At 50.2% G+C, this 27,474-nt stretch overlaps 1 protein-coding gene across 2 annotated transcripts; it reads right to left on the bottom strand.

The window, feature by feature from the left end:
* Positions 1-7: 7 nt before the first annotated feature.
* LOC122379641 (flocculation protein FLO11-like) lies at positions 8-27,474 on the bottom strand. Of its 2 annotated transcripts, none has more exons than XM_043361987.1 (2): positions 27,312-27,474; positions 8-2,366 (listed from the first exon to the last, which is right to left on the bottom strand). In XM_043361987.1, exons 1-2 carry the CDS (start codon positions 27,324-27,326, stop codon positions 594-596), a joined length of 1,788 nt encoding a protein of 595 aa, XP_043217922.1. In that variant the 5' UTR covers positions 27,327-27,474; the 3' UTR covers positions 8-593. The 2 variants fall into 2 exon arrangements, with proteins under 2 accessions (XP_043217922.1, XP_043217923.1); XM_043361988.1 differs by having other exon boundaries at positions 8-2,363; positions 27,309-27,423.

Here is a 27,474-nt window from a genome sequence, read left to right as displayed (position 1 = left end):
CAGGATTATAGTGCAATGCCCTTATTATTATAGCGTTTCGGCGATAAGACTGCGTAAGCTTCATCGATGACATACTTCTGATATGACGATTATGAACTGACCAATGGCCCACCCAACCGAAAGACAAACCGGCTCAGAGCTGCTGCATACGGCCGCCTACGCTGCCGGCGGCCACGCCACGCCTGTGAAGATGATCGACTGCCCTTGCTTCGTTATACAACACGATAACTTCTAGACTTTGTGCTACCACTCCATGCTTTACAGCTGATGTAAATGGAACTCGGTGTAGCCTCACAGTCGATAAAAATGAAATTCGATGGAGCCAACACACACACGATATGCATGGTTAAAACGCAGCGGCACACCTCCTCCAACGTCCAGTCGCAAATGGCACTGTCACCGGGCACGTATTTCCGAGTCGGCGCCACACAAAGCGATGACGCACTCCATCTCACCGTCATCGACAGCCACTTCTGATGACGACCTTGATGATGCGTGATGGCGGCGATGACGCTTACGCCGCCCGGCGGGTCCGGCGAGGTCTGACGGCAGCGTATGTCGGCCGGTCGCGGCAGCCGTCGCCACCGGCTGTCTCACAGCCTCAGGAAGTGCGCAAGCGCCTCCTCAAGTAGCCGCCGGTCGACGCTGCTGTCGGCGGCGTACTTGACCCCGCGCACCGTGCCGCCGCCGTGCACCACGCCGTACTCACCGACGATGAAGCCCGCCTCGAGCGTCTCCTCGTGCACGATGGTGGCCTGCGCGCGGCCGGCGTCGCCGCCGATGCGGCGCGCCTGCGGCCGCTCTGTCGCTGACGGAGGTACGGGGATGAACGGGTGGCGGTAGGGCTGCGGGGTGGGTGTCGGCGCGGACGGGATGAACGGATGCTGGTACGGACGACTGGTGGTGCTCGGTGCGGTGGGGATGAACGGCGGTCTGTAGGGCTTCTCTGTCGTGGAGGGTGGTGTGGGGATGAAGGGAGGTTTGTAGGGCTTTTCTGTGGTGCTGGGAGGAGTCGGAATGAACGGATGCTTGTACGGTTTCTCAGTGGTGGTGGGCGGACTGGGGATGAAGGGGTGCCGGTACGGCCTCTCGCTGGTGGTCGGCGGGCTCGGGATAAACGGGTGTCGGTAGCCGGTCTCGGCCTGTTCGCGGCGCTCCAGTTCCTCCAGTTGCCGGCGCACCTGCTCGGCCAGCCGGTCGCCGAGGCTGGGCGCGTTGCTGCGCCGTCCACCGCCCGTCAGCGACACCCGGCGTCGGTACGGTCGGCGCACGATCGGCGGCACAAAGAACTCGGGCGTCTCGCGCGGCTCGTCCAGGTTGGCGGCGCGCAGCTGGTAGGCGAGCACCTTGTCGCTGCTGGAGCCCTGCTGCTCGAACGGTGCCGTCGACTGCTGGAAGCCGCCCGCTGCCTGGTGCTCCAGGTCGATCTCGTTCACTTCCGAGTGGCCCTGGCGTACCTCGTTCAGCTGATCGTGAAACGTGTCACCCGAGGCCGGCTTGGACCGGGTGTACGGCTGCTTCTTGTTTGCGGATGGCGAGGCTGTGCTGGGTGGCTTTAGTGTGGATGAAGATGTCGTTGTTGGCGATGGCGTTGATGTGGTGGTCGATGAAGTTGTGGTTGATGAAGGCGAAGCTGTGGTTGATGAAGGAGCGATGGTTGAACTCGATGGAGTGCGAGTCTGCGAACTTTCCGTAGTTGTTAACTCAGCCGACGTCGTAGCGTATTCTACTTCCTCAAGATATATTCTAGATTCATCGAGAGAATGCTCTGAAACTGGATGTGAGACCACGCCCTTCTGCTCTTTACGCTGCTCTTTTGGCGTTGGGCTGGAGGAAGCCGCTGTCGGGACGTTTGTGTGCGAAGTTCTTATCGTGGAACTCGTCAAATCTGGCCTGACAGTCGACTCCGACTCCAACTCAGGCTCCAAGCCATACTCTGGGCTCGCACTGGGTTCTGTTGATCTCACCGTGACACTACTAACGGCCTGCTCCTCTGGTGTCGGACTCGGAGACGCCCGGGCCGGCGCGGCGTCGGTGGCAGCGGCGCTGGACTCTGTCGGGGCGACAGCTGCAGCCTGCCCGACCTCCGCCGTGCTGACGTCCGCGTCCTCGGGAGGCAGGTCGTCGTACTCGTACACGTAGTAGTAGTCGTAGTCGCCGGTCTCGCCGTACTGGCGGGGCTCCCGGGAGTCGCCGGGCGGGGGCGGCCGCTCCGGCGCCGCGCTGGCGGCCGGCGTGGCGGGCACGCCGCCCAAACGATCGGCGATCATCTGATGCAGCACGCGGCCGGGGGCGGGGGCGGGGGCGGCACGGGCCAACGGAGCGCCCGTGCCGCCGCCCAGCAGAACCGCTAACAGCACGCAGACCTATGGACAGAGGAAAACGCACACAGTTACAAAACGGGAAGGAAAGCATTGAACCCTTCGGTGCCAACGTAGTCAACTGATAACCACGTTGATTTTTTTGTGAGGGTCCTGTGATTCATCTGTCAGATCTCAGACCACGTGGGGCGTCTTTGTGAATAGAGGCCGGTCTCAGGCGGCTGGAAGGTGACGTTGTATGTGCGAGGCATGCATACTTTTCTGTGCGTATCGTTGCGAGAAATTCATACAAAGTCGGAAGCTTAGGCTTGACACGACTGCTGTTTACTTTGCTATTAGGTGAAATGTTCGAATAAAGCGACACGAAATTACTTTCATAATAATCTGAGGCCCATAAAAGGTGAGCACCTGTTCGTATAAAACCGTTCATTAGTGTAATGAATACAATTAATGAGGTGTCTGAGCTTAACTGTTGGGGTGAAACAAAGCCAAACGATGATGCAGACTGACAGTTTCTCATTAACAGAGTGAAATATGGCTGTGGTGCCGAGATGGCTGGGTGCTCTATGGTTAATAGGAGTACACGAGCAGCATGGTAACCGATGTAAGGAGCCAGGTAAGCTCACATTAACCAAATAAATTAGAACAGATGATGAATACTCTGAGCTTCATCGGAGCATGAAGAAGCCAAGGACATACTGCACTGTTCTTCCCGGCAGAATATGATAATCTTGTCATACCAGGGCGGCGAGCCACCAATAGTGGCGTTTTGCTCGCTATGGGCTATTACAGGCCTTGGAAGGGCCAATAGCTGTAATTATCCAAACTCATCTGGAGAACATGACCGCAGCATGGCCTCATTACCGTGATTTATAGTTATCGTGTTAGTTTGAATTAACGGTTCTTATCTGCGGTTACTCTTGCAAATAGCTACTTTGTATCTGTGGCATTCAGCACGGCATTGAAGTAAGTGAAGTTTCAGCATTTTTAGCTCACTTTTAAGTTGTTTTCTCATGCAATGGTGATATGCATTATTATTATTAGCAGACATGATAGACGAATATTTGCATATCTAGAAACGTTCCTCAAAGTCTAGACAGCGCTTACAATATCGCGTGGGTTACGCGTTCCATGCAATTATACTTGCAGTTGCTGTACTGTAGGTACAGACAATGTTCGATACCTGTCAATGAACAAGTTATGCTGAAAATCTATCTTCTATATATTTAAGCATGAGAGTTCTATGTACAGGCATCCCGATGTCCATATTTTAGTCCTAAGCATAACTCAGCCAATGAATCATTTTGTTCGAAGCTGATGAAACAACCGTGTTTCATCACTTTTTTTGCTTCCTGCAGTTTGAAATATTTATCCTTAGTTTGTAAATTACGGATTAAGGGTTAGACGAACGTTAATTAGAAATAACTAAGCCACCGAATGGCATATAACTATCATGACTCTTCCTCCCACCATGTTGGTTTTTAAATATCAGAAACGAACATTTGAAAAAGATAAAAGCGCATGGGTCTCCTCCTCATCATAGTATGTATACCTGCATTCACCCCCTGCGTTGCTCTCATTTGCTGCTATAAACCGCGGCGGTCGTGGACTCGACGCCGCGAATGTTACGAGTCCTATCGGGCCATGATCGGCCTGTAACTGTCACCGTGAACGCCCATCTCCTCACTACCATTCATAAACGGCAGAGCCGCGCCGCCCCACCGGACCCGTTCACCCGCCGCGGTGTGCAGCGCGGCAAGGCCAGGACGCCCCCGGCTCGCCATCGATCAGATCGATCGAACGCCGCCGTGTCCGTTTTTATTTAATTGAACCAACTCTTGCCTGTTCGTGTCGCGGGTCGTTAGGTGGTGAGGATGAACAGCAATACTATGTGATGTAGGAGGAGCACACACGCGCCGGGTTTTGCCGCGTGGAAGGGATGCGGCTGGGAGCGCTTCGACGAAGTCAGGGCACGTGGCAACAGCTCGTGCAGGGCGGAATGTTGTTGGCTATCCAAGGCCACCAATGGCTTTATTGTGAACCAAAAGTGCTTGCAAGTTCATTGTCGGTGAGTTTATGATCTAGGGTGGCGGTCATGTAAAATGATTTGATGTCGGCAATCTCGGACAGTGCTTACACGCTGACAATGGAGAATTGTGAGGCTGCGGTTGGATATTCAAAGGTCTTGTACTTTCAAAATTCCTCAGGTGCTGACCGACGCCCATACCTATTTGCCTTGCATTGTAAAGGCATAATCAACATTGCTTTCATGAAGCTATGCCATTTATAGAAGCGTTTGCATTAACGTTTCTATCATTGCCGAACAAGAAAAAAGACTAGCAACGGCGTCCACAGACATTTTGACCTGTCACGAGAGCAATATTCCTACTGCCTACATGCCTACTTTTTTATATGTATAACGCATTTTATCATTACCTACGTTCCGTACCAGCCATATTTTAGGTTTCCATTTATTAGTTTTTTTTTCTTGTGATGGGCAAAATTTTATTGAGTGCGACAATAAAGAATTTGGGTACCTGAGACAATAGGTATGTGCAAAACTAAATGCATCAAAAAGCAAATGACTCAACCTTGGTAAAGTAAAAATTGACATAAGCGCTACCTAATAAGCCGTTAAAACGGGCTGGTTGGTCCTATTTCCATGTGCCATTCTTGCACTGGCATTTAGCGCTTCTATAGGGTGCGTCAAAAGTTTGATACCTTTTAAACCGTCCCCTCCTTTCATAAAGATAATGCAACAGATTCATTTCAACGGTCAGCCTATTCTCCATGAAGATGGACACAGCGTGAGGCACCAGCAGGTATGCTAGGCACAAAATTCTGGAGATGCTAAGGGCTGACGTTTGCCCAGGCCTACCTGAACGCCTTTTCGAGCTGTCCCGGGTCGCTGGTTGGCTCAGTCTTGTCAAGCTCCTGCTGCACGACTCTTTGAGATAATGTGATTAGATTTAGGGTAGACCTGTTCCCTAGCCATGTGCCTTTCGCCAAGATATCGGATAGATGCTCTTAGTGGCACGAACTCTTAGTTCTGGCAGACCGATGGGCAGGAGCAGCGTCCTGCATGAAAAGGCTCGCTGACCTGTTTTCCGTTAATTTTGCTCCTACACGAGTTTTGTGGGTCTTGAATACGAGTTTGCCCCTCCAATACCGACGGACAATTGTCCCAGACACCGGATGATTTCATTAAATTTGCCTTTATCCACCCTTTTTGCAGAGTGCTCGGATTTCCTAGGTGATTTCGTAATGACGATATTGGTGGCGGTTGAAATGTGGAAGAGCCGCCATGATTGGGGTCTACATTTGACGCTCTCCTTCTTCTTTAACTTCTTCCTCCAGCGCTTAAATGGTAAGAACTGGTAATCTTAAGTGTCAGGCAGTGTCTTTCTGTGTGTTGCCAGCTTAGAAGGTGCTAACTGCGCGATTACGCACCTCCGAACCGTAAAGTTAAACCCCTATGTCTAGGCAGTATCATGCGCCGATCACTGGGTAAACAATAGCCCAGGCTAGTCACCCTCTGGGTCAAGGTCAGCTGTTCAGCTCATCTCCGTCTCAGGGAAGGATGCAGGAATGCAAGGACGCTCTCAGGGCCCAATATTTGGGAGCATCTTGGAAATATACTAAGTTATCTCGGATAGATGAAACTGGTATCAAAACTTTTGACGCACCCTAATAGTGAAGTCATAAATGTGCGCCTCAAAAATATTAATATTGTCCATTGACACGACATTTATCTATTGTCGCCAAGCCTGAGCATCAAATACAATTCATTTTGAAGAAAAGGACGCATTTCTCTTTTAAAAACCCGCAATGCGTCATCGACAAAGCCTCTGGACTCCTCATTAATGCCCACCGTCTCATTTAACAACGAAGGCAGACCTCCTGCGCACGATGGCTTGCCGTAGGGTTAACTACTGTCAATTAGGCCCAGGAGTGCGCCTTGCTCAGCCATAATTATCCTAACTGCGCCTTATCAAGATTGAATCGTTGTGGAACTAATAGTTAAATTGACTATGGATATAATCTTTGAAGCTGGTTGTCACACATTTCATTTCAGCGAGCCGAGAAGCTGTCAGGCCGTTGATCATAGACAAGTCTCGTGTTACCCACCAACCATACGCTGCAGTACGGCCATCACTGTATTCGGACACGTTAATGCATGAGCCCCTTGATTAGTTTCTTTAAATGACTAAAGCAGATGAATGAGCAATGACCACAGAGCTGAGAGCTCCATACACTGACCAATATCCGACCAAGACAGCTTTGAAGTATTTAAGCCCGGGTGGAGGACTGTTGACGGTGTAAGACGGTGTACATAAGACGGTGGCTGTGTTGCTATATGTTTATCCTCAGCTACCTGGAACCTACGATATTTAACCTATGATATTTATGAGGACGCGACTTAATTACACCCCCTCCTCTGGAGCAGCTCATAATTATAAAGCAAGTATCGGGCCATTATTTGATCGAACTGTCGGCAATTGATGGGATTGATCAGGGAACACGTGTTCGAAATTTACTGTGCTATTCCATCAAAATTTACTGCAAGCATTTAGGCCTCATTATCAGATAAAACCTGCACCACGGGAATTTCGACAGATTCATCCTTTCCACTGGGACAAGAAACCGTCACTTGACGTAGATTTTACCATTGCATTAAACCAATAACGAGACCATCATCACCCCAAGCACATGTGCTCTGAGCAGAGCTCACCCGGCCGCGGCCGACGGAAGCCGGTGGTCTTCTGGCGAGGTCGCAGGTGCGCTACCCCATTGTCTGATCGAGGAGGGATCCGCGGACTCCTCTGCAGCGGCGCTCAGCCAACTCGGAGCGGTGCGCTGCAGCGTTCTCCACAGGGCGTGGTCCGGCCTTGGGATTCGCCGGGTCAAGGTCCCCGCCGAGGCCGCTCCGCATCCGGGGATGGCCGAGGTATGCAGTGGGTAAAGGAGATGGCCAGACGGGCGCAATATCAAGAAATACTGCAGCACATGTGGCGAATGATACAAAAATAGCCGAGTGGAGAACCGGGGAGGAACAGGCTCGTGCCATTTCGACTACTCATCCCGTTTAATTGCAGAGGCGTGAGTCGCAATCTCCTTGTGGTAGTTGGACACGGATGTGCTCCGAGTTTGGTGTTTACGCTGTCACCAGCAGTGTAAAACAATACGTTTGCCGCTAACGTTCAGCTGTGCAGCTCTCCGCAGCAGCGATTCATCACCACACCGTACTGTAATTTCGGGAGGTTAGGCGCGTCTAATTGCTTGTTATGTGGCAGTGATTTAGACATATCTGTAAATCTTCTTCGGGTGCTGCCTACCGGTATCTTACCTGTCAATATGACGCTTATTGTATAGCAATTTAGCAGATAATGTACGACAAACGAGATGGTTGCGTCAAATATAGTGCGCCATTTATTACGGAAAACTCTAATAAATCACAAAGTTTTTTCCCGTCAATAAACAACATGTTTTGAGGCGCACTTATCTTCGCTCAACAGGGACGTACAGCAAAGAATGCTACCAGTATAGCGCCTTTTGGGGCGACTAACGGAGCGAGCGAGGGGGTGAGTCTTGCACGTGCGAAATTTCGAGGGGGTACCTCCAACTGACTTGTGCACGGCACCCTACTGACTGGTCTCTAGCGATGTGCCAAATTTGGGCACAATCGGCCCAGCCGTTCTCGAGATCTGGAAGCGGCACCCTGCACGTGCGCACGTGCAAAATGGGTCCCAACTGACTTGTGCACGGCACCCTAGTAACCGGTCCCTAACTGTGTACCAAATTTGAGCGCAATCGGTCGAGCCGTTCTCGAGATCTGGAAACGACCCCTGCACGTGCGCACGTGCAGCGGCACCCCAACTCTGGCACATGGATATGCAGTGCCTAGTGGGTGCCTACCTACATGCCAACTTTCAGCGCAATCGGCCAAGTAGTTACCGAGATATTGCAACAATTACAAAAGTGGCACCTCTTCGTTTTGCACGTGGCACGTGCATAAGGGGTCACCCACATGCATCGGGAATAGTCCAATACTTGGTAGAAGGAATGAAGCTACCCTACAAAAATTACCGCATGTAAATCGGTCAAGTGGTTGCTGAGATATAAGCCTCGCAAAAGCGTCCGCACGGCCGGCCGGCCGGCCGGCCGGCCGCTCATACTCAGAAATTTCCGTTATTCTACGTAAGACTCCGCTCGCTTCGCTCGCTCCGTAACGACTATATGCCTAAGATAAATAAGCTGCACTTATAGATACCAGTATAGCGCCTTTTGGGGCGACTAACGGAGCGAGCGAGGGGGTGAGTCTTGCACGTGCGAAATTTCGAGGGGGTACCTCCAACTGACTTGTGCACGGCACCCTACTGACCGGTTTCTAGCGATGTGCCAAATTTGAGCACAATCGGCCCAGCCGTTCTCGAGATCTGGGAGCGGCACCCTGCACGTGCGCACGTGCAAAATGGGTCCCAACTGACTTGTGCACGGCACCCTACTAACTGGTCCCTAACCGTGTACCAAATTTGAGCGCCATCGGTCCAGCCGTTCTCGAGATCTGGAAACGACCCCTGCACGTGCGCACGTGCAGCAGCACCCCAACTCTGGCACATGGATATGCAGTGCCTAGTGGGTGCCTACCTACATGCCAACTTTCAGCGCAATCGGCCAAGTAGTTACCGAGATATTGCAACAATTACAAAACTGACACCTCTTCGTTTTGCACGTGGCACGTGCATAAGGGGTCACCCACATGCATCGGGAATAGTCCAATACTTGGTAGAAGGAATGAAGCTACCCTACAAAAATTACCGCGTGTAAATCGGTCAAGTGGTTGCTGAGATATAAGCCTCGCAAAAGCGTCCGCACGGCCGGCCGGCCGGCCGGCCGCTCATACTCAGAAATTTCCGTTAATCTAAGGAAAGACTCCGCTCGCTTCGCTCGCTCCGTAATAATGACTAAAACGACGTTTTTATATTTAAAGTCAATAATTTACCGTACTTTGGAGACAATGTACTCCTCCTTCTACCGCAAACAAATAACGAAGGAAAAAGGAACAACTTCGCACTTAACGACACCCCTATAACTCCAGACGGATTAGTGACAAGAAAATCTCACGTTCTTCTCGAACCGGCACGAGACCGATCATCCCAAGACAGATTGCCGGGGCAAACGGCCTCCTCACGACTGAGAGAACTGGTCATGTCTCACTCGCTCTCGCCCTGAACCTGCCAGACTAAAGGGTGCGCGCGGTTCCCAGACCTCCCTCTCTGCTCCTGCCTTCGGCATTTTCAGCTGAGCCGTGGCACCGAGAGAGCCCCTAGAGGGCCGTGACGATCCCACGTCGGCCCCTCCCCACCCTCCCCCGCCTCCCCCGCCCTCCGCTGCCCTCCCCCGCCTCCCCCGTGCCCCGCGGCGAACCTTTGTTCGGTCGTGCGCCGCCGAGAGATGTCGTTTTTGTCCAGGTCACGTTTACGGCCTTCATTAAGGCGCCGATTTAGTGGGAAGCGTCCACCGCCTGCCCTAACCCAAGACCATTTACCACCTTTCTGGAAACAGTCACTGAGAGATTGAGTTGTTCTGGTTTATTTTGTCCTGTAATTGTCCAATTATGGTGCTAGTAATACAGGGGCCCGGGAACGATTTTCAAGTTGGGGGGGCGAGCCTAAAATGCCTGACATGATGCATATGAAACAGTGGCGTAGCAAGGGGTCTAAGGGGACACGTACCCCCCCCCCCCCCCATCGGGTTCAAAGGGACCTTCGGGTCCGAGGGGCCCTGCGGCGCCATTTGACCGCTGAAGGTCAAACCGCTGACGCCCCATGGGGCTCGTTAGAGCACCTCATGGGCCCTAAATAGCCACACTAAGATCTCCATAAGGGCCCCACGCCGGCTTCCGAGCGCCTCTTGCGCCTTTTCAGGGCACCTCGGTGGTCTCCAAAGGCCCGTTACTGGCCTCTGCGAGTCCTTACCGGCATATGAGGAGCCAGTTCTAGGGGCATTTCCCGCCTGTGATGGTCCCACTTATTTTTCTGAGGGCCCCATAACGGCAACTATGGAGCCCTCATCGGCGCCTATGAGGGCCCACACCGGTGTCTCTGAGGGTTTCACACCCCCAACTCTGAGTGCCTACACCATTGCCTATTAAAATTAAGCCCTGTATCGGCGGCTCTGAGGACCCAACCAACACCTGTGCATCTGAAGGCCACCCACTGGTGACTTTTGAGGGTCCCACACCGATGAGTCTGAGGGCCCCACCGGCGTCTGACAGTACCATGCCGGTGTCTAAGGACCCCACAGGATTTCTTCTGCCGGCCTAAGGACCCCTTGCTGGTCACTGAGACCCCCTGCCGGCTTGTAGAGAGTTCGCGTCATTATGGCTGTAAAGCCCCCACACCCGTCTGCAACGGGCAACGGCTCCACACCAGCGTCTATGAGGGCCCACAGCAACGCCTGTAAGGACCCTCATCGGCGCCTCTGAGAGAATCACACTAGCACCTCTGAGCGCCCACACCGGCACCTGCATGACGGCCCCACACCGGTGCCTCTAAAGGCCCCTTACCGGCGGCTCTGAGCGCCCTACGCCGGTGATTCTGAGGGTGCTGCCGATAACCGAAGGCACCACATAAGCCCTAAGTGTCGCTGAGCTTTAATCCCATAACAGCCCTCTAATGTATCCCATGCATCCCATCCCATACCGAGGGCGCCACGTCAGTGCACTCATTGCCCCACACCCCTCCCTCACACCCAGAGCGTGTAAACTGTGTTATTCCTATAGCAACGATTTTACCACCGTTGTACGTTATGCATTTCTCAAAGTTGACTCAAAATGGTCCAGTATAAAACTGGCCTGCCAAGCTTATGGCCAAGGTCAGGCCCAAATCAAAGCGGGATGACAAATACAATAGCAGATGTTGTCAAATCGATACTGGATCAGCAGAAACCATTCAGATGGCAAGGAAAATGCCGTGTGTTGATGTTTAGATGTATAAAGGAAACAAGAAGGAAAGAAGTCCGGAAAAGGGAGGAAAGACCTTTTCTCGCTGCCTCAATGTTGAGGGGGCGCCGCCCCCTCGGCTCCCAAGTTGGGGGGGCAAGCGCCCCCGCTGCCCCCCCTGTTCCCGGGTCTATGTAGTAATAGGAATGTGGCCTTGAAGGAAACATTTTTCTGAACTGTGTACTCCATCTTCCTCTGTAGTTGCGAGCTTTTATTTTCTTTCGAAACCATGAAAGCGTTTCAATGTTATGCTGAAGTGAGTGCGTTGAGCGTCTGTATGCGAAGCTCCTGACTGCATGCAAGGCAAGATGATGCTAGTCCGTCATTTGCTCCACATAAAGATAGCATCACATGCGCAGTTTTTGTGAAGCTGCTTGCATAACTTACTGGGAATGATCCCAGCGAGATTCAAAAACGAGCTGCGGCACGAAGTTTCAAGGCAGCCTTCCTCGTCACAAGTGAATATTTCACCAACTATATTCATGGTCACTTGGTCAGTAGGTGATTTTGTAGCAGTTTCTCTGTTCTGCAGGCATTGCCTGCTTGCATGCCCGTCTGTTCTGCACTAGCTATCTGCTCTCTGTTCCTTGGTCTGCCTGTCTGTCTGTTTGTATGAGTGCCCGTCCATATGTCTGTGTGTCCGTTCGCTGGTCGTCCGTCAGTCTGCCTGTCCGCCGTGCAAGGATGCGCCTCTGTTGGTCCTGAGAGCCCACCACCCGCTGTGGAGAGCCGCCAGCGAGCCAGGGTCGGTCGGTCGAGCGGCCCTTCCCCCGCCCGGGGCGGCGCGCCGCGCGGTCCCTCACCCGCCGCCTCCGCCGCTGCGGCACCGGATCCCGGGTCCCGGGTCCAGGGTCCGTCTGACGGCGGGCGCGGGGCGTGGTCGGACGGTGCTATCCGCCTCCTCCCGCCTCCCCTCGCCTCCTCCCGTCACTGACCACCGCCATTCCCCGGTCAGGGGTCATCGCTCGTCAGACGGGGAACTGAGGCACGGGACGGCGTCACCGGAGGGCGACAGACGGGTGCCGCGACTGAGAGCCCCGCGCGGGACCGAACCGGTCGGACGGACGGAATTTCGGTGAATTGGACAAGGTCGTGGCGTTCGATGTCCGATTATCGGACGAGTAATGGCCTATCGCAGCCCGGACTGTTACGGGGAGAGGGGCGGCGTGCATCTCTGACGCGGGGCGCTGAAAGGGCTGCGCCGGCTTATCAAAGCAACTAGCAAGGGTAGGTTATACAGTCGTCCTCAAAATTATTCATACCCTTGTTAATTTACGACATATTTTGCTTTTTTGATGAAAAGAAAACATTTTGTCGAGCTTATTTATGATTTATATATGACCAACAGGGGAATGAATAACAGCAACATACAACTGACAAAATATTCAGTTTCAGGTCTGTTTTATTCATGAATCTTTGAAAACACTAATGTTCAAAAATATTCATACCCTTGGTTTTCAGAGTTCAGTGTCTTTCTTCAGTAGTCGATAGCATATCTTTTGTTCCTTATTACCGCTTCTAGTCGGTTCCTGTAGGTGCTCACAAGCTTGCCACACGTTTCCTGTGGGATTTTGGCTCATTCTTCCCTGGCGAAAGCCTCCAGCTGGGTCAGGCTAGTCGGTTTCCTGGCCGTCACTCGGGTCTTCAAGTCCCGCCATAGATTCTCTATGGGATTCAGATCAGGACTCTGACTAGGCCACTCGAGGACGCTGATATCATTGTCCTCGAACCATTCCTTGACTACTTAAGCCGTGTGTTTGGGATCATTGTCTTGCTGGAACTTCCAGTTGTTGCCGAGTTCCAGCTTCTCTGCAGATTCCTTCAGGTTTTCGTCCAGAATTTGGATATAGTCCTCCTTTCTCATGGTGCCCTGGATCCTGACGAGGTTTCCTGTGCCTCTAGCAAGGCTCGCCTGGCCTTTGCTAGAGGCAATATGCAGCAAGATTCCAACTTCTGGGCAAACATCCTGTGGTCTGATGAGACGAAGTTGGAGTTGTTTGGGCACATGGATGCTGCATATGTTTGGAGGAGTAAAGGAGAGGCCTACAATCCCAAGAACACGGTGCCAACCGTCAAGCACGGTGGCGGAAACATCATGTTGTGGGGATGCTTCTCTTCCCGCGGCACAGGAAACCTTGTCAGGATCCAGGGCACCATGAGAAAGGAGGACTATATCCAAATTCTGGACGAAAACCTGAAGGAATCTGCAGAGAAGCTGGAACTCAGCAACAACTGGAAGTTCCAGCAAGACAATGATCCCAAACACACGGCTGAAGTAGTCAAGGAATGGTTCGAGGACAATGATATCAGCGTCCTCGAGTGGCCTAGTCAGAGTCCTGATCTGAATCCCATAGAGAATCTATGGCGGGACTTGAAGACCCGAGTGACGGCCAGGAAACCGACTAGCCTGACCCAGCTGGAAATTTCGCCAGGGAGGAATGGGCCAAAATCCCACAGGAAACGTGTGGCAAGCTTGTGAGCACCTACAGGAACCGACTAGAAGCAGTAATAAGGAACAAAGGATATGCTATCGACTACTGAAGAAAGACACTGAACTCTGAAAACCAAGGGTATGAATATTTTTGAACATGAGTGTTTTCAGAGATTCATGAATAAAACAGACCTGAAACTGAATATTTTGTCAGTTGCATGTTGCTGTTATTCATTCCCCTGTTGGTCATATATAAATCATAAATAAGCTCGACAAAATGTTTTCTTCTCATCAAAAAAGCAAAATATGTCGTAAATTAACAAGGGTATGAATAATTTTGAGGACGACTGTATGTAGGCTAACATGATGACAAGGAAAATTCCTGCCAGTGAGTATTGTTTGAGTTATGATAGTTATCGAAAAACTGAGCATGTGCCCTTCAATATGCGATGATGAACCTATTTTATGCGATAATCGAACTTCAAATGATGTGTTTAAGAATCCATAATGCATTTTTGTTTTACATTTGACCTGAATTATGTAAAGGAGCAAGCAAGACCGCATAATTCAAAGAAGTCGTAAATTGAGAACCTGGCTGTTGTAAAAATCCCTTTTGTGTAACACGTTTTGTCTCTAAAATGATCTGAATATCATGCCAGACTTCCGCATTCCACGCTTTCAATGTGCAGCAAATTCAGAGCAATATTAACGGCAAAATCTTGCTGTTGAATTGTCAGCTCGATTGCCCCAAAACGGCCTAAACCCGCATAGTGAATACATGTGTAGGTAGGTAAAGTTTATGAGCACATCTATTGCAAGTGCGAACCCCTATCAAAGCGGGTCCTGCACAAATCCAACATGTCACACCAAAATGTCTGGAAAACATCTGGGATGATTAATCAATGGTGAGCAGGTTAGAGCTCTACCGACCCGGCTGTTTTCATGCGTCGCACGAATTGATACCGGCTCATCGGCAGATTCAAGGTGACCTGCGCTTTATATAGCATCAGAAGGCCGCTGAGATATCACTGTATCAAAGACTGACCGTCATTATCAACTTATTGTTGGTTATTATCGTACGCTGTGAAGACGACCGAAAGGTTTGATGGTGTGCGATGAATACCCATCAGAGCGTGCTCGTGATTAGAGTTCGAGCCATCTTCGAGTCAAGGTCTGAGGGGCATGGTCTGATGATACCGGCTAATGGTTCTCCGATATTCGCTCTTACGATCGGCCGGCCAATACCTTCACCAGCCACCCCTACTTGGCTTTGAGCTCATAGGACACTAATGATGCCATGATCGAAGCCTAAGTGCGGTGTCTGTGCCTTTTTACTACCGCGTTCAATTTTCTTTCCACTAAAATGTTCTTGTTAGCATCCCATAATTACACAGTGTTACAAATTTTACGTCATGACAGATGGCTTCGCCCGGCCGTCTGCGACTCGCCGGGTTAAGCCAGGTCTCTGCTATCGCGATGTGACGGCCCCATTAGCATTCAGCGGCCGTCTCGCCGGCGGGGGCGGCCGCGCCGGTCGCCGTGGGCGGCGTCGCGTCGCGTCGCGTCGTGGCTGCCCTCACGACCGGCAGCGGACCCGCACTAATGACACGGGACAGGGATCGTGACCGGCACGGGTCAGCTCCGTCCGCTGCAGGGGAGGGGGATCTAACAGACCGGCCGGGCCGTCCCGCGTCCTGCCGGTTACGGTAGCCCAGGGACACCGGACCACTCCGGGCCATTGGTCGAGCCCAGGGGGATGACAGCTCAGCTCTGCCGTGACCTCAAGCTGGTTACCCTCCCCAGAGTCATCGGTCGATCGGCTTCACCGGGACAGGTCACGTGCCCTAGCCAGTCCACGTGTACCAAAGTCACGTGTCCCATCGCTAACGCCTCCTGCTTTGTATGCCAGTCAGGGAGGTGTTATTAGAAGCATAACTGAACGATTCGGCAGATATTATTCTCAGAATGACGCTTAAGGTTAAAATGGCTTGGCCTTATCACTGTGAAAATAGATATGGATGGTTCTACGAGCTGAAGCGCTTCAAAGACCGCGCTCTTTAAAATGATCGGTGTTCGGCACACGTGCATTAAAAGGACCCTCGGCCAGTCCGACCTCCAAAAAGGTTAACCCGCGCGGGGCTGGGGTCTCCAGCCGAACGCGCGGGGCTGGGGGTGGGTAAATTTTAACCCCCCCCCCTGTTATCTCCCGAACTAATGGTCCGATTTGGAAAATGCAAACGCCAATCGAAAGATCTCATCACGAACAACTAAAAACATGTACTTAATTTAAAGTTTGAGCCTTGAGGTCAAGGTCAAGGTCAGGTCAAGGGTACAAATTGCAAGTTTCTACAGTATCGGCCTTGCACCGTAGTTGCCGAAGAATGGACTGAGACTGATTGCCCAAAACGTGTTCTTAGGCTACCAAGACAATATTCGCTGCATACAATATCATTCAGAGGTCAAGGTCAAGGTCAGGTCAGGTCAGGTCACCGAAAGCAAAATATAGAAAGGGGCATGTGCGACACATGTTTTATGGGTCATTTTATTCATAGAATTCAAAAGGCACACTCAATAGGTGATATGGACCACATCTGGATGAATTTCAGGTCGAGGTCAGGTCAAGGTCAGGTCAAGTGAGGCCAAATTTTGAATTGTTGAGGCCTAAAAAGGTGTCTATCTGATGCAGTTTTTCAAGGCGAATCGAATGGTGCTATTTTTGTTTCCGTACGAGGTCTAGAACTTCCAAAAACTTCATTTTTCAAAATTTTTGTGTGTCGTGACGTCATGAAATTTCTAATAACTCCCACATTTTTGAACCGATTCTTCTAAAAATTGGCATGTAGGTGCACATAGACCACATCTCTGACATATATTCCGGTTTTTTCGATACACTCAAAATTTTGGATTTTATAATTATTTTCGCAAAAAAAGTCAGTTTTTTAGAAAAATTTGGCCAAAATCCAAAATTTTCAAAAAACCGAGACAGCTATTTGATAGACAAAGTAGAATTACGTATACCCTTTTTTGTTACGTCTTGATTCCTTTAAAAATGAAGATGTTAGCGGCGTTTGAATTTTTGCCGTTTTTGAGGCGAAAATGACGAACATGACGTCACTAAAACGTGCATTTCTAAAAAAAAAATCCGACGGATTTCGCTCAAATTTTCAGGGAACGTGTCAAATTGATGTAAGAAAAGGTACTGATAGTTTGGCGGCGCTGCGCCCCGCCGTTTTTGAGTTATTGCATAAATTCGCGAGGGTGGGTAAAATTTACCCCCCAGCCCCGCGCGGGTTAATGAATTGGCATAAAAGTGATGTCCCGTGATTCAGAAAGATCAAAGATGAATATCTACCAAATTTCTCCGAAAAATTTGCACTGGTTTTCAAAATATTTAACTCTAGCTTTTGCTTACTTTTTGGGACTTCCGCAGATCCTACGACGTCATTTGGGAGCAATAATTTGGAATCCCTAAAAGTAAAGCGCGGCAATTGTGCACAAAGCAGCATATAAAGTACCAACCACGTTTCACCGACTGTTTAAATACAAGATTTAAAAATCATTAGATCTGCATTGACGTTACAAATTCTAAAGGGGCATTCACATGGATTAGCCACTTACATACTACTTATACAGCATATTATACAGTAGCACAAGGTAGGTCAAGGTAGTAGGGGAGAGTGGGGTAAGATGCCCAGGGTGGGAAAGACGCCCCACCGCCTCTAGCGGCGAAACAAAGAATCGAACCTGGAAATTAATGTTCTTAGCGTAAAGCAGAAGCCTGCCTTGTTAACTGCACAAGAATTTGCGAAGATCAGTTGGGCAACGGCTGGCTGGTGATTGCATGTTTTTTATTTGCTACTTTCAAATATTTTGGTGTCAAAACATTGTAAATATCAAAGAAGGTAGAAACTGTTTGCGTCCCTTGCTATAGTCGTGATACATTAACATGCGTGTACTGTGTCCCAAACAGTTTGTTTCAGGGTGTAGTTTTATGGCTAACAAATTGTACTGATTTAATGTTACTTCGGTACCTTGGGGTAAGACGCCCCCTGTCCTGATGGGGAAAGACGCCCCCCTAAATCCGTAAGCTGTCCTTCAACCAGCCCGTCAAATCATTTATTACATACTTGTGATGAGAGACAAAAGCAAATCTGGGACTATAGAGAGTCCAGTACGGTCAGGTGCTCCCCATGCCGGTCTCTCGGCCCACACAGCGACTTTTTGGGCGGCATTTGACTCTGAGAGCCCTCACGACGGCCTCTGTGGGCCCCATTATTGGCTCCAGGGCCCCTCACGACATCCTTTGAGGGCTCCCACGTTGGCTCCACGGGCCGCGCTGGCATCTGAGGTCCCCACGATGGGCTCGAGGGCCCTCAAGCATTATCAAGACCTATAAGGGCCCCACAGTGGTCTCCAAACGCCACCACGGAGGCTTGTTTGGCCGCGCTGGACTATGATGTTCCTAACGATGACCCCTGAAGCCCCTTACGACTACTTTTGAGGGCCCTTACGATGACGTTTGGTGTCTACTGCAGGCTCGAAGGGACTATTGATTGGTTCAGGCGATTCACGTGCCCATTTATGTCACTTATAGTGCAGGGGGCATCTTCCCCAACGCCAGGGGGCGTCTTTCCCACCCTGTGGGGTAAGATGCCCCCTTTCACTTCTTCAGGAAAATGCTTAATAGCAAAAAAGTTATCATATTTCAGGCACGAAATTGTGATATTTTTGGAGAAAAATGATGTTGGCTTGCGTTGAAACTCCAAGTTTTTGCTTTCCGATCGTCATTTTCGAATAATATATGACATAGTAAAACCCTGGGCATCTTTCCCCACTCTCCCCTATAGCCGTGCTCAAATGAAACAATCAAATGTTACCTACCTGTGCTGAATTCAATATGAACGACTCCAATCAAGTCACACGAGAAACCACTAACCGCAGCAGCACAGGCCATCAGGAAAACCTGACCGTCAAAACCCATAAAAACCAGAGCTGGTTGGGGTTGATCCATTGATATGACGTCCCTCAATGCACTCTCCGCCCCTAGATCCATGCTAGATCCATCATTTAGCTCCCCCTCGGCTACCCGCATGAGAAAGTCCTTCGCCGAATTCCGATAGTAAACTCTCCACGGGGTGCAGGGGAGTTCACTGCTGGGCATCTCTCCCACGGCCGGGCGGGGAACCCAAGGCAACAGCTCCTCACGGCAGTCACTTCAGACTGACAGTGCTGCAGCGGGGCGGGCAGCTGAATTCTGCCGCTACGAAACGTCAGGGATGCAATTTGGAACCGTGATAGCGAAGGAGTTGTGAAGTTGATAACGCAGCGCAGTGGTAAAATGATAATTATGAAAGTTACCGGCGACAATAAATATACTCTGGTATCGAGTAAGCTCGGCAAGTTTGGCTAGTTTTCAGTTTCTTTCCATGAATTGCCTCACCGAGGCCAATGTCAGTCAAAAACATATTTTCTTTAATATACCTATGTGTTACTAAGAACCTCAAGTTCTGAAGCAGGTCGATTAATGCTGCATTCCAAAATAATGCGGTTCAATAATTACCGCCTAATGACGCATATTTACAAGACACCCTCCCGGTTTCTCCCCTGAGGCGTTGCGCGGCTGCACCTCCGTCCGAGCCCCGTTCGGTCAGTCCCGAGTCCCGACCGGCCGGGAGGTCGGGACGGGACAGCTGACCTTGGGCGGCCGGGAGGGCGCGGTCGGGCGGCGGCCGCATCCTCCCCTGGCTCCCGCCGCATGGGTCGGAGGGGTGCTGTAAACTGTATCGCCGTGTCCATCACCGCCCCCGACCCGTCCTCTGACCAAGGTAATTTACTGCCCACAGAGGCAGACCGGAACGGATCTATCGGCTAATTTGCATAATTCTGAAAAGGCGAGAAGCATCTTCAGATGGAGTCATGCGAGAATGATAGCTTAATTAGCTAATCCGCCTCACAGCATATACCGCTGGGCTAGCCAAAGCGGATCACAGAGAAACAGAAAAACTGCACAGAGAGGGGGGGGCCATGACAAATTTGGATGTCATATGCGACTTGATAAACGACTGCGCTGAAACTGAAACCGATAGTGAACGTTTGGTAGAGCGCCTGAGGCAGCCGATAAATACCTACAACCTCATTGAGGGGGTCAATAAATTTCGGCTGGGGGACAGGCGCTGGTCAGCAGCGACTACCATGGCGGCAGGGCGTCGGCACCTGAAATATCGGCACTGCAGGGAGGAGGGAACGCGCGAGGTGTCGTTTATGGAGTAAGGTGACTCCAAATACAGCCCAGGCCCGGGGCAGACCAGGCGGATTTACGGGCGCGGCCCTGCCTCTGCTGTGTGTGGTCCATCAGCCCCCAGCCAAATGTAAAATCAACGGCTAGGCTGCATTGTTGTGCACTGAATCTTCCATTCCAGTCTGGCACGAGCCACGGGAGAGTGAGACCGACAATGCTGCTTATCTGGTCTTGACGACCAGCTCATGCAGATCATATTCACACCTCATTCATAAAACTGAACACAGGAACATGACATACAATAAAAATAGCAAATCTTATCGCACATCGCTAGATATTTGAAAAGGAATAACCTTGACCGGCCACTTTACTGTCTGAAAGGGGGTTGTCTTGGCTTTGCGTAAGAAACCGTCCACGATATTGTGCCGTTTACCAAACAATTTTACCTAAGGTACTTACAGCAGCAATTAAACACCATGGACATTGTTCGTAATTTCTCGGTGATAGGCACAGATAAAATGCTAATGGGCCATAATTAGAAAAGTCCATCTCATAAGACACCCTGGGAAAAGGACATTTAAAGTAATTGCCGACATTAGGGCAGTAAGTGCTCTAGTTACTCCATTCAATCGCAAAGCTGGTAAACCAGCTTTGCTTTGTTTGAAAAATAATTTTCTGAAACGAGCATTACTATGCTTGTAAATGTCATCTACAAGTAGCAGGGTTACCTAAGATGCCATCAAGCTTATCGCTTGATCTGCGTTTACCAAGGTGCTCCGTGTGGAGACTAGCTCAGCCGTTTCTAACCGTCTTCCTTATCACAAAATACACTCGCGTTTTCACACATTCTTCAGAGCGCGAATATCCTGATCGTTATGATCTCCGTCAGCTACTCCTGCTGTGCGATCCACTTGGACCGCATAGCTGGGGCATAAATCATCCATCACGCGGATCCGGGAATGTCGGGCTGCTTTGACCCGGCCCGTGCGCCCTGTGAATACAAACTGGGCTCGCATTCCGTCCGCCGCTCGTCCCTCACCCTGCGTCAGTCGAGAGTCAGTGCGCGCGCCGGTGACATTTGACGACACGTTGCCGCTGCGCCATTAGCGCCGCCGCCGCCGCAGGCAAGGTCGACCGACACCCGCCGTGCTCACTGGGCCGTGGCCGGGGGGGGGGGAGGGGGAGGTTCTCCTCTCCTCCTCCCTCCGCCACCGGTACCAGCCGTACCCCGGTCACTGACCAGAGCCGCGCGGTGGCCGGCCAACGGGCAAGGCTGGGCGTGCCGCTCTGAAGGTCGTCCGGCGCCGCCCCGGGGCAGATTCCCCGCCCGAGGCGGAGCGGAGCGGCCGGCCGAGCGACGCGCAGCCGAGACGGCTTTGTTTCGACTGTTTTTAGTCGTCTCTCCGCAGGTAGGTGGCCCCATTCGCATGGGAACGTCTGGCATTTGTTCTTTATGACGGACGCAGTCATCTGGGTAATCTAATTTGTAAGGTTAGAGCGGCTTCTGTCATACGTAAAATCGACTGCCGGCCCTGACGTCTTTGTTGGTGACAGTTTTCTTATCCCGCCGGCGGCACGCGAGACGAGATACCCCCACTCGCGAGCTCGGTAGGCGGGGAGCGTCGCCGCCCTGCCCGCAGGCTGTTTACGCGCTCTCAGAGGTCACGGGTCAGAGGTCAGCGTCGTGTGTGCCTCAGTCCTGATTAGCAAGTCACGGTGTATGTACACGGGAACAGAGCAGGGCGGGGCCCGAACCGGCCCTGTTCCACAGCAGTGAAAGAGCGCGTGGGTGCTTCATAATTCAGGCTTCGGTCGTAGTCGCTGTCGGCTGTCGGGGCTTCTGGAGGGAAATGGACTGGCTAACTAGCCAACGGCTCCTTTGAAGCTCCTGACCTTGGCTCACACTGAGGTGTGTGTGAAAAGTTAATAGGTCTGTGGCGCTGATCTGATTGATTTCATCTGGATTTGACGGAAGTGCTAAGGGAGGATAAAGTGCAGTTATCGAATTCACAAGTAATATAAACGTTTGCCAGCCGACAGGGTCAGAGCCAATCCAAGATAGATATGAGACTCGTCATAGCAGGTTTATGGATACACTTTGCATTGATATTCAGTAAAATGTTTTTCTCTAGAGTTTCTATAGTTATAGCTTGTGAATTTCAGCATGCCTGTTTGTCGTGCTTTAGTCCTGAATATTGAGCCTACATATGGGCATGTGGGTAAATGTATGGGGGGGGGGGGGACTGAGGATGTAGACGGCGCTTGCCGTTCCCGTTTCAGTATAATGAGTATGTCTCGCTTCAGTTTATTCAGCTTGAGAGTAGGTACTGAGGACAAAGGGTACATTCTTACCTATAGACTATAGATGAAAACATATTTAGGCAAGGTTTCGTATCAGAAATAAATCTAATTAGAGTCAATTTTCAACATTTCACATTAATTGTTGGCTCAGCCATTGCCAATGTAATGCAAAGATGTGCACCGGGAAGTTTAAACATATTTCAGTGTGGTTGCGTCGATTGTTCTTCGTTTGGTTTCTCGACTCTATTCTTCACTACTGGCTACAATTTCATTGCGGTAAAGGCTATGGCAAGAGCAAAAAACATCAGCGCGATAAAAGCTGCAGCTGATTGATGAATCTCGCGCATTGCGTCCTACAAGCTGTGCGCTTAATCCCAATGCTGACGTTTCACCCCTTCCGTCCATGTGCTCGGCCTTGGCGGAGGCCATCTGGCGCCGGGTCGGCTCCCGGTTTCCTCATCTGGCACATCCCCGATTCCATGGGCTTTTGTCGCACTCAGCGTGCGGATGATGAGTTGGCAGCAATCACGTGAGAAGAAGGAGGCGATTGAATTATGGCGCCATTACAGAGCCATTACCCAGTGCGGGCGTGTCGCATCAGGCAGGTAACGAACGAACTGAGGCCCGCACAAAAAGCCATTACAGTTTGTGCTCGGCATTCCTGTGCGATGACCGAAGCGCTGCCGGCGACCTTCGAGGACGCCGAGACGTCTCCGAATGCCCGACTCTGTCATGGGTGTAATGAACTGGAGCACATCTTTGGACCTCGACGGCACAATGCACGTGATGAGCATTGTGTCGGATAACAACGGGAACAGCCTTATAATCACAGCCCCGCGCGGTACTTTTAAAAGGCGCAGTTGGATATTCGTTAAAACCACGGTTCAAGTAAGCCATGGAGTGACAACAACGCAGACAGAAAAGCCTTTTCAGTTTTCTCCTGGTCATGATGAGGTTTGCTTCAGACCTTATTGGCTTGGTGCTTTCACGTCGTCAATCACCACATTATAATGAGCAAGATCCAGTTGCTAATAACACGGTGATGTGCGGCCACCCGTTGACGATAGCTCAGTTGATGACATTAATGTTCGGCATCCAGAGAACGTGGCTGCTGTTCAGCTAATAATTTTTAATTAAAATAGCCAGAAGAAGCTACTACGGAGTCACGGACATGCTTATTGCCTATCGTAATTACGTAATGTAAATGTGTCATATATAATGTTATGTTTGCACATGCAGTATGGATATTGCTTTGCACTTGCTGTTTTGCATCGAAATCTGATAAGGCCCGATTGCATTGCTCCCTAAACAACAGCTAACGTTATCAAACGTTATTATAGCATATCTGGCAGAAATTGTCACATTGTCACAATATTCCAGAAAATATTCACTGCGTGTGTGAGCAATCAGCCAGGGTACCTTATCTGTAACCTAATACATTGCTCAGACTGGTATCTACACAATAACCCTACACTGTAAACCAAATTGACAAGTCTTGTGTAATATAACCAATCATCTCTTGGTATGTTTGCCAACTGATACTTTTCAAACAAGCCGTTGTCTGGTGCATTGCTTGTCAGATGACAACTACGAGTCAATAGTTACTATGCACACCAACTTCTCAGTATCCAGACCAACTCTACATTTGTTTCAACGTTTGTTTCTTAACTAGTTTTGGAAACTTGTTGCCGCATGGTTATTTAACCGGCGCCTAACTTGTACTGGTCAGCTGGTCAGCATACACATGGTCAGCTGCGCCCGTGACGTCAGACTTGGCGGACCAATCAGCGGTCGCCGTCCGGCCCCGGCGCGGCGGTTTCAAACCGTTCAAACCAGCAGTTGTCGCGCGGCCGCCGTGCAGCATGGATCAGCGACGAGGGCTGTTCCAGCATTTGTGCAGTAAAAAGTGAAATATGTGAACTGTGGTGTTCGTGCTGTGAGTGAGGCCCGCTCTGGCCTGCGGGACGCACTAATCGTGCCTATACCCGCGGTCGAGACGCCTCCCTTCCCCTGCGCGCGCAATGTAAGTGGGCCAGACCTTTGCATGCACATGTGAGCAGATGTTTTGCGGTCGGTGTTTTTTTATATATAAATACATTTATTTGCCTTTAATTCAACTCTTTGTATTTTTAACTTAACTGATGGACATATATGGGCTGTAAAAGCTAATCTGGTTGGCGATCATGCTTTATTCGAATTATCTGCGTGATCGTGCAACTGCCATGATTGTTATGGTCAATGTAGAAATATTCGTCATACGGGCATGTTATACTTCTGGCTTGATGCGATGCACAAAACCATGTTCTTCCACATACGCAGCAGTTCTTGCTTCAAAGACTTATATGCTGACGGTGCACGATAGGTATACCTTATACCTCATGCATTTACCACATCCATTCGAAAATATGCACTTGGAATTGTCTCCAGTCAATAGTATTAATTACATACTACGTGATGTAGGTACGTGACCGTAATAAATACTAATGATTCCAGAAACTTCCGAATGGATGTGGTGTATGCATTCATCGATTATATAACCCATCAGTATTTCGTTTCTTGTCAGCACAAGCCTTTGAGCAATAACTGATGCCAGTCATGATTTTGTGCACCACTTCCAGCCAAAAAATGACCTGTCCGTATAGAAAATATTTCCTGAATCAGTATCGTGGCAATTGAAAACGAACGCGAATCGTAAGTTCTTAAGGTTATCAACGCAAACAAAGCGATTGTAAGGAAGAACAAGTTCGAACTGAGCGTTAGTACACTTACTTGTTGACAATTTGTAAACTAGCAATGCCCAGTCAAAGGCTAGTTCATCAACAAACCAGGGGTTGTTGAACCGACAAGGAAACGGCTATGCCTATCCAGAAGTTGGTAGGTTCACAAGGCCCAGACTAGTACTCAACAAGGTGACGCCTATGCGAATTGGAACCAAACTTGTAGACAAACTGTTAGTTTGTTGGCCAACAAGCCTGGGGCTGGTGAATCGACAAGGTGACGCCTATGCGAATTGGAACCAAACTTGTAGACAAACTGTTAGTTTGTTGGCCAACAAGCCTGGGGCTGGTGAATCGACAAGGTGACGCCTATGCGAATTGGAACCAAACTTGTAGACAAACTGTTAGTTTGTTAGCCAACAAGCCTGGGGCTGGTGAATCGACAAGGTGACGCCTATGCGAATTGGAACCAAACTTGTAACAAGGAGCCAACTTGTAGATTTGGTTTACAGTGTATATTGAGTCAGCGAAACTGGTTACTGGAGGCGGCAGTTTGTCACATCGGCTATATCCCGTCAAACATCGAGCATTTAGCTCACCGTTCCAGATCGGATCAGCACCACACCATGATAAATGACTTGCTACACTGTGACAAATGTCATCGGTAGGAAGCAGCGTTAGCCTGCAGCCGCCTGCAGCCGTCGGAAAGTGAGACGTATGGTTGGCGTGCCGTCTGGCAGTCGCCTATCAAATCGTCAGCTGTCTTCAATGGTTCTGACGTAATCATGATTAACCAATGCGCGTGGACATTGCAGACTGATCGTTCTTTGTCTGATCGTGACCCAATTCCGAACAGCTGATATTCGGCGCCGACTCGCCGGGGCGTTTCAACACTGCTCAGCTGTTATGTGACGGGCGAGACAGCGATGCAGCACCAAAAAATGCCACTCTCAGACTGGTCAGACTCAACAGATGGCTGAGAAAACGACAGAGACCGTTTTCACGATGCAGAGGGAGTCGCTCAGTCGAACTACCTCAAGATCTAGATCATCGATATCCAGATATGGAGCCGTAGATAAGCATCAGCATCACAAAGGTCTTTAAGTAGAACGCCAAGTCTGAGAATCTGGAGCTTTTTTGCCGGATGTCTGTTCTTCTTCCTGGTCTTTGTTGACCGTGCTAAGTAGCCGGGTCGAGGTCGATGAAATTGAAAGGCGACCAAGACTAGAGGGGATGATAAGTGAGACATACGAGTAAGACTTGTTGTTCGCTAATGCGTTAACGTTTAGCCTTGCAGTTGCAACACTTCACAGCAGCCTGGAACAGTAAAAACTACAAAGCTTTAGAACATATTGAAAGATATGTTCTACTCCTTTAAGTGCTTAAACGTATGCGTTACGTTACGCTACAGTGCCAAGCATTCCACTTCTGAGGAATTAGACAAAACTCCACTCTTCTGCCGTTTGTTCCCAATAGCCTGGTAAGTTTATGCTGCTCAAAGGACATATAGTTAGGGAGCAATGACCCGTGAAGAGTCATTTCAGAGAATATGTGCTTGCTTCTTACGCCTGTCTTCTCTCATCCGTCTAGCATATGAGCTCCGTGACGAGATATATTATGATGTGGGATATATTATGATATATTATGATGTAATTGATAGGATGTTTACATGTAGTGAGCCTATAGGCTCACTGACACTGATCTAATTGCAATGCTTCTATAGAAGCATTACAATTAGATCAGTCGTACACCTAGGTAGATGCCATTGCGAGACACCATTTTATTCAAATATTGTTTGAGCTTAGGGCTGTTAAATACTTATGCTTTTTTTAACTCATCAAAATGATTATGGAAAGCAGTATTAACTTCTAACGATGAGTATCCATGCTCCAAAATCGCTGCAGCTGCCAGCGGGCATGGTCTAACTGATATGCTGGAATACGATGCAATAATTGATGTCGTTAATTTTTCAGACCACGTAGGTAAACTAAGCCTCTGCAAAAACGAGTAACTGCGGTGACCAAAGAAACTGCCTAAATAGATAGGAAAGTAGGCACAAGGCATGACAGGGTCGTTAAGCAGTAAGCACACAAAAATCATGAGCCTTAGCAGTTATTTGCGCATCAATTACACGCACTACGGCAATATAAACGCCACCGATACATCTGAGCTTCCAAGTCGAACTCGTGGCTAAACCGTCACGGAAACGACGACTGGCTGTGCTAGCCACGTGGGAGCTGACACTGACCGTGGGAACCATCGCGACCTTGACCTGGGCGGTCACGTGACCGGGACTGACCTGTGCCGGAGTCATGTCGGGGCGCGGCGCGCGCGCTGGGCTGGGCTCACAGACGGCCGGCTCCGGCCCAACTGACGACGGCCGGCACCTCCGCCGCCGACCACACCCTACATACTGGAGCGGGGAGCCGCGGCCCCCGCCCCGCGCCGCCCCGGTCCGCCGT

The sequence above is a fragment of the Amphibalanus amphitrite genome, unplaced genomic scaffold (genome assembly GCF_019059575.1).
Source record: "Amphibalanus amphitrite isolate SeventyFive unplaced genomic scaffold, NRLGWU_Aamphi_draft 000081F_arrow, whole genome shotgun sequence".
Taxonomy (NCBI): domain Eukaryota; kingdom Metazoa; phylum Arthropoda; class Thecostraca; order Balanomorpha; family Balanidae; genus Amphibalanus; species Amphibalanus amphitrite.
Note: the sequence above shows the minus strand (reverse complement) of the source record. Positions and strands in the feature narration are given on the sequence as shown.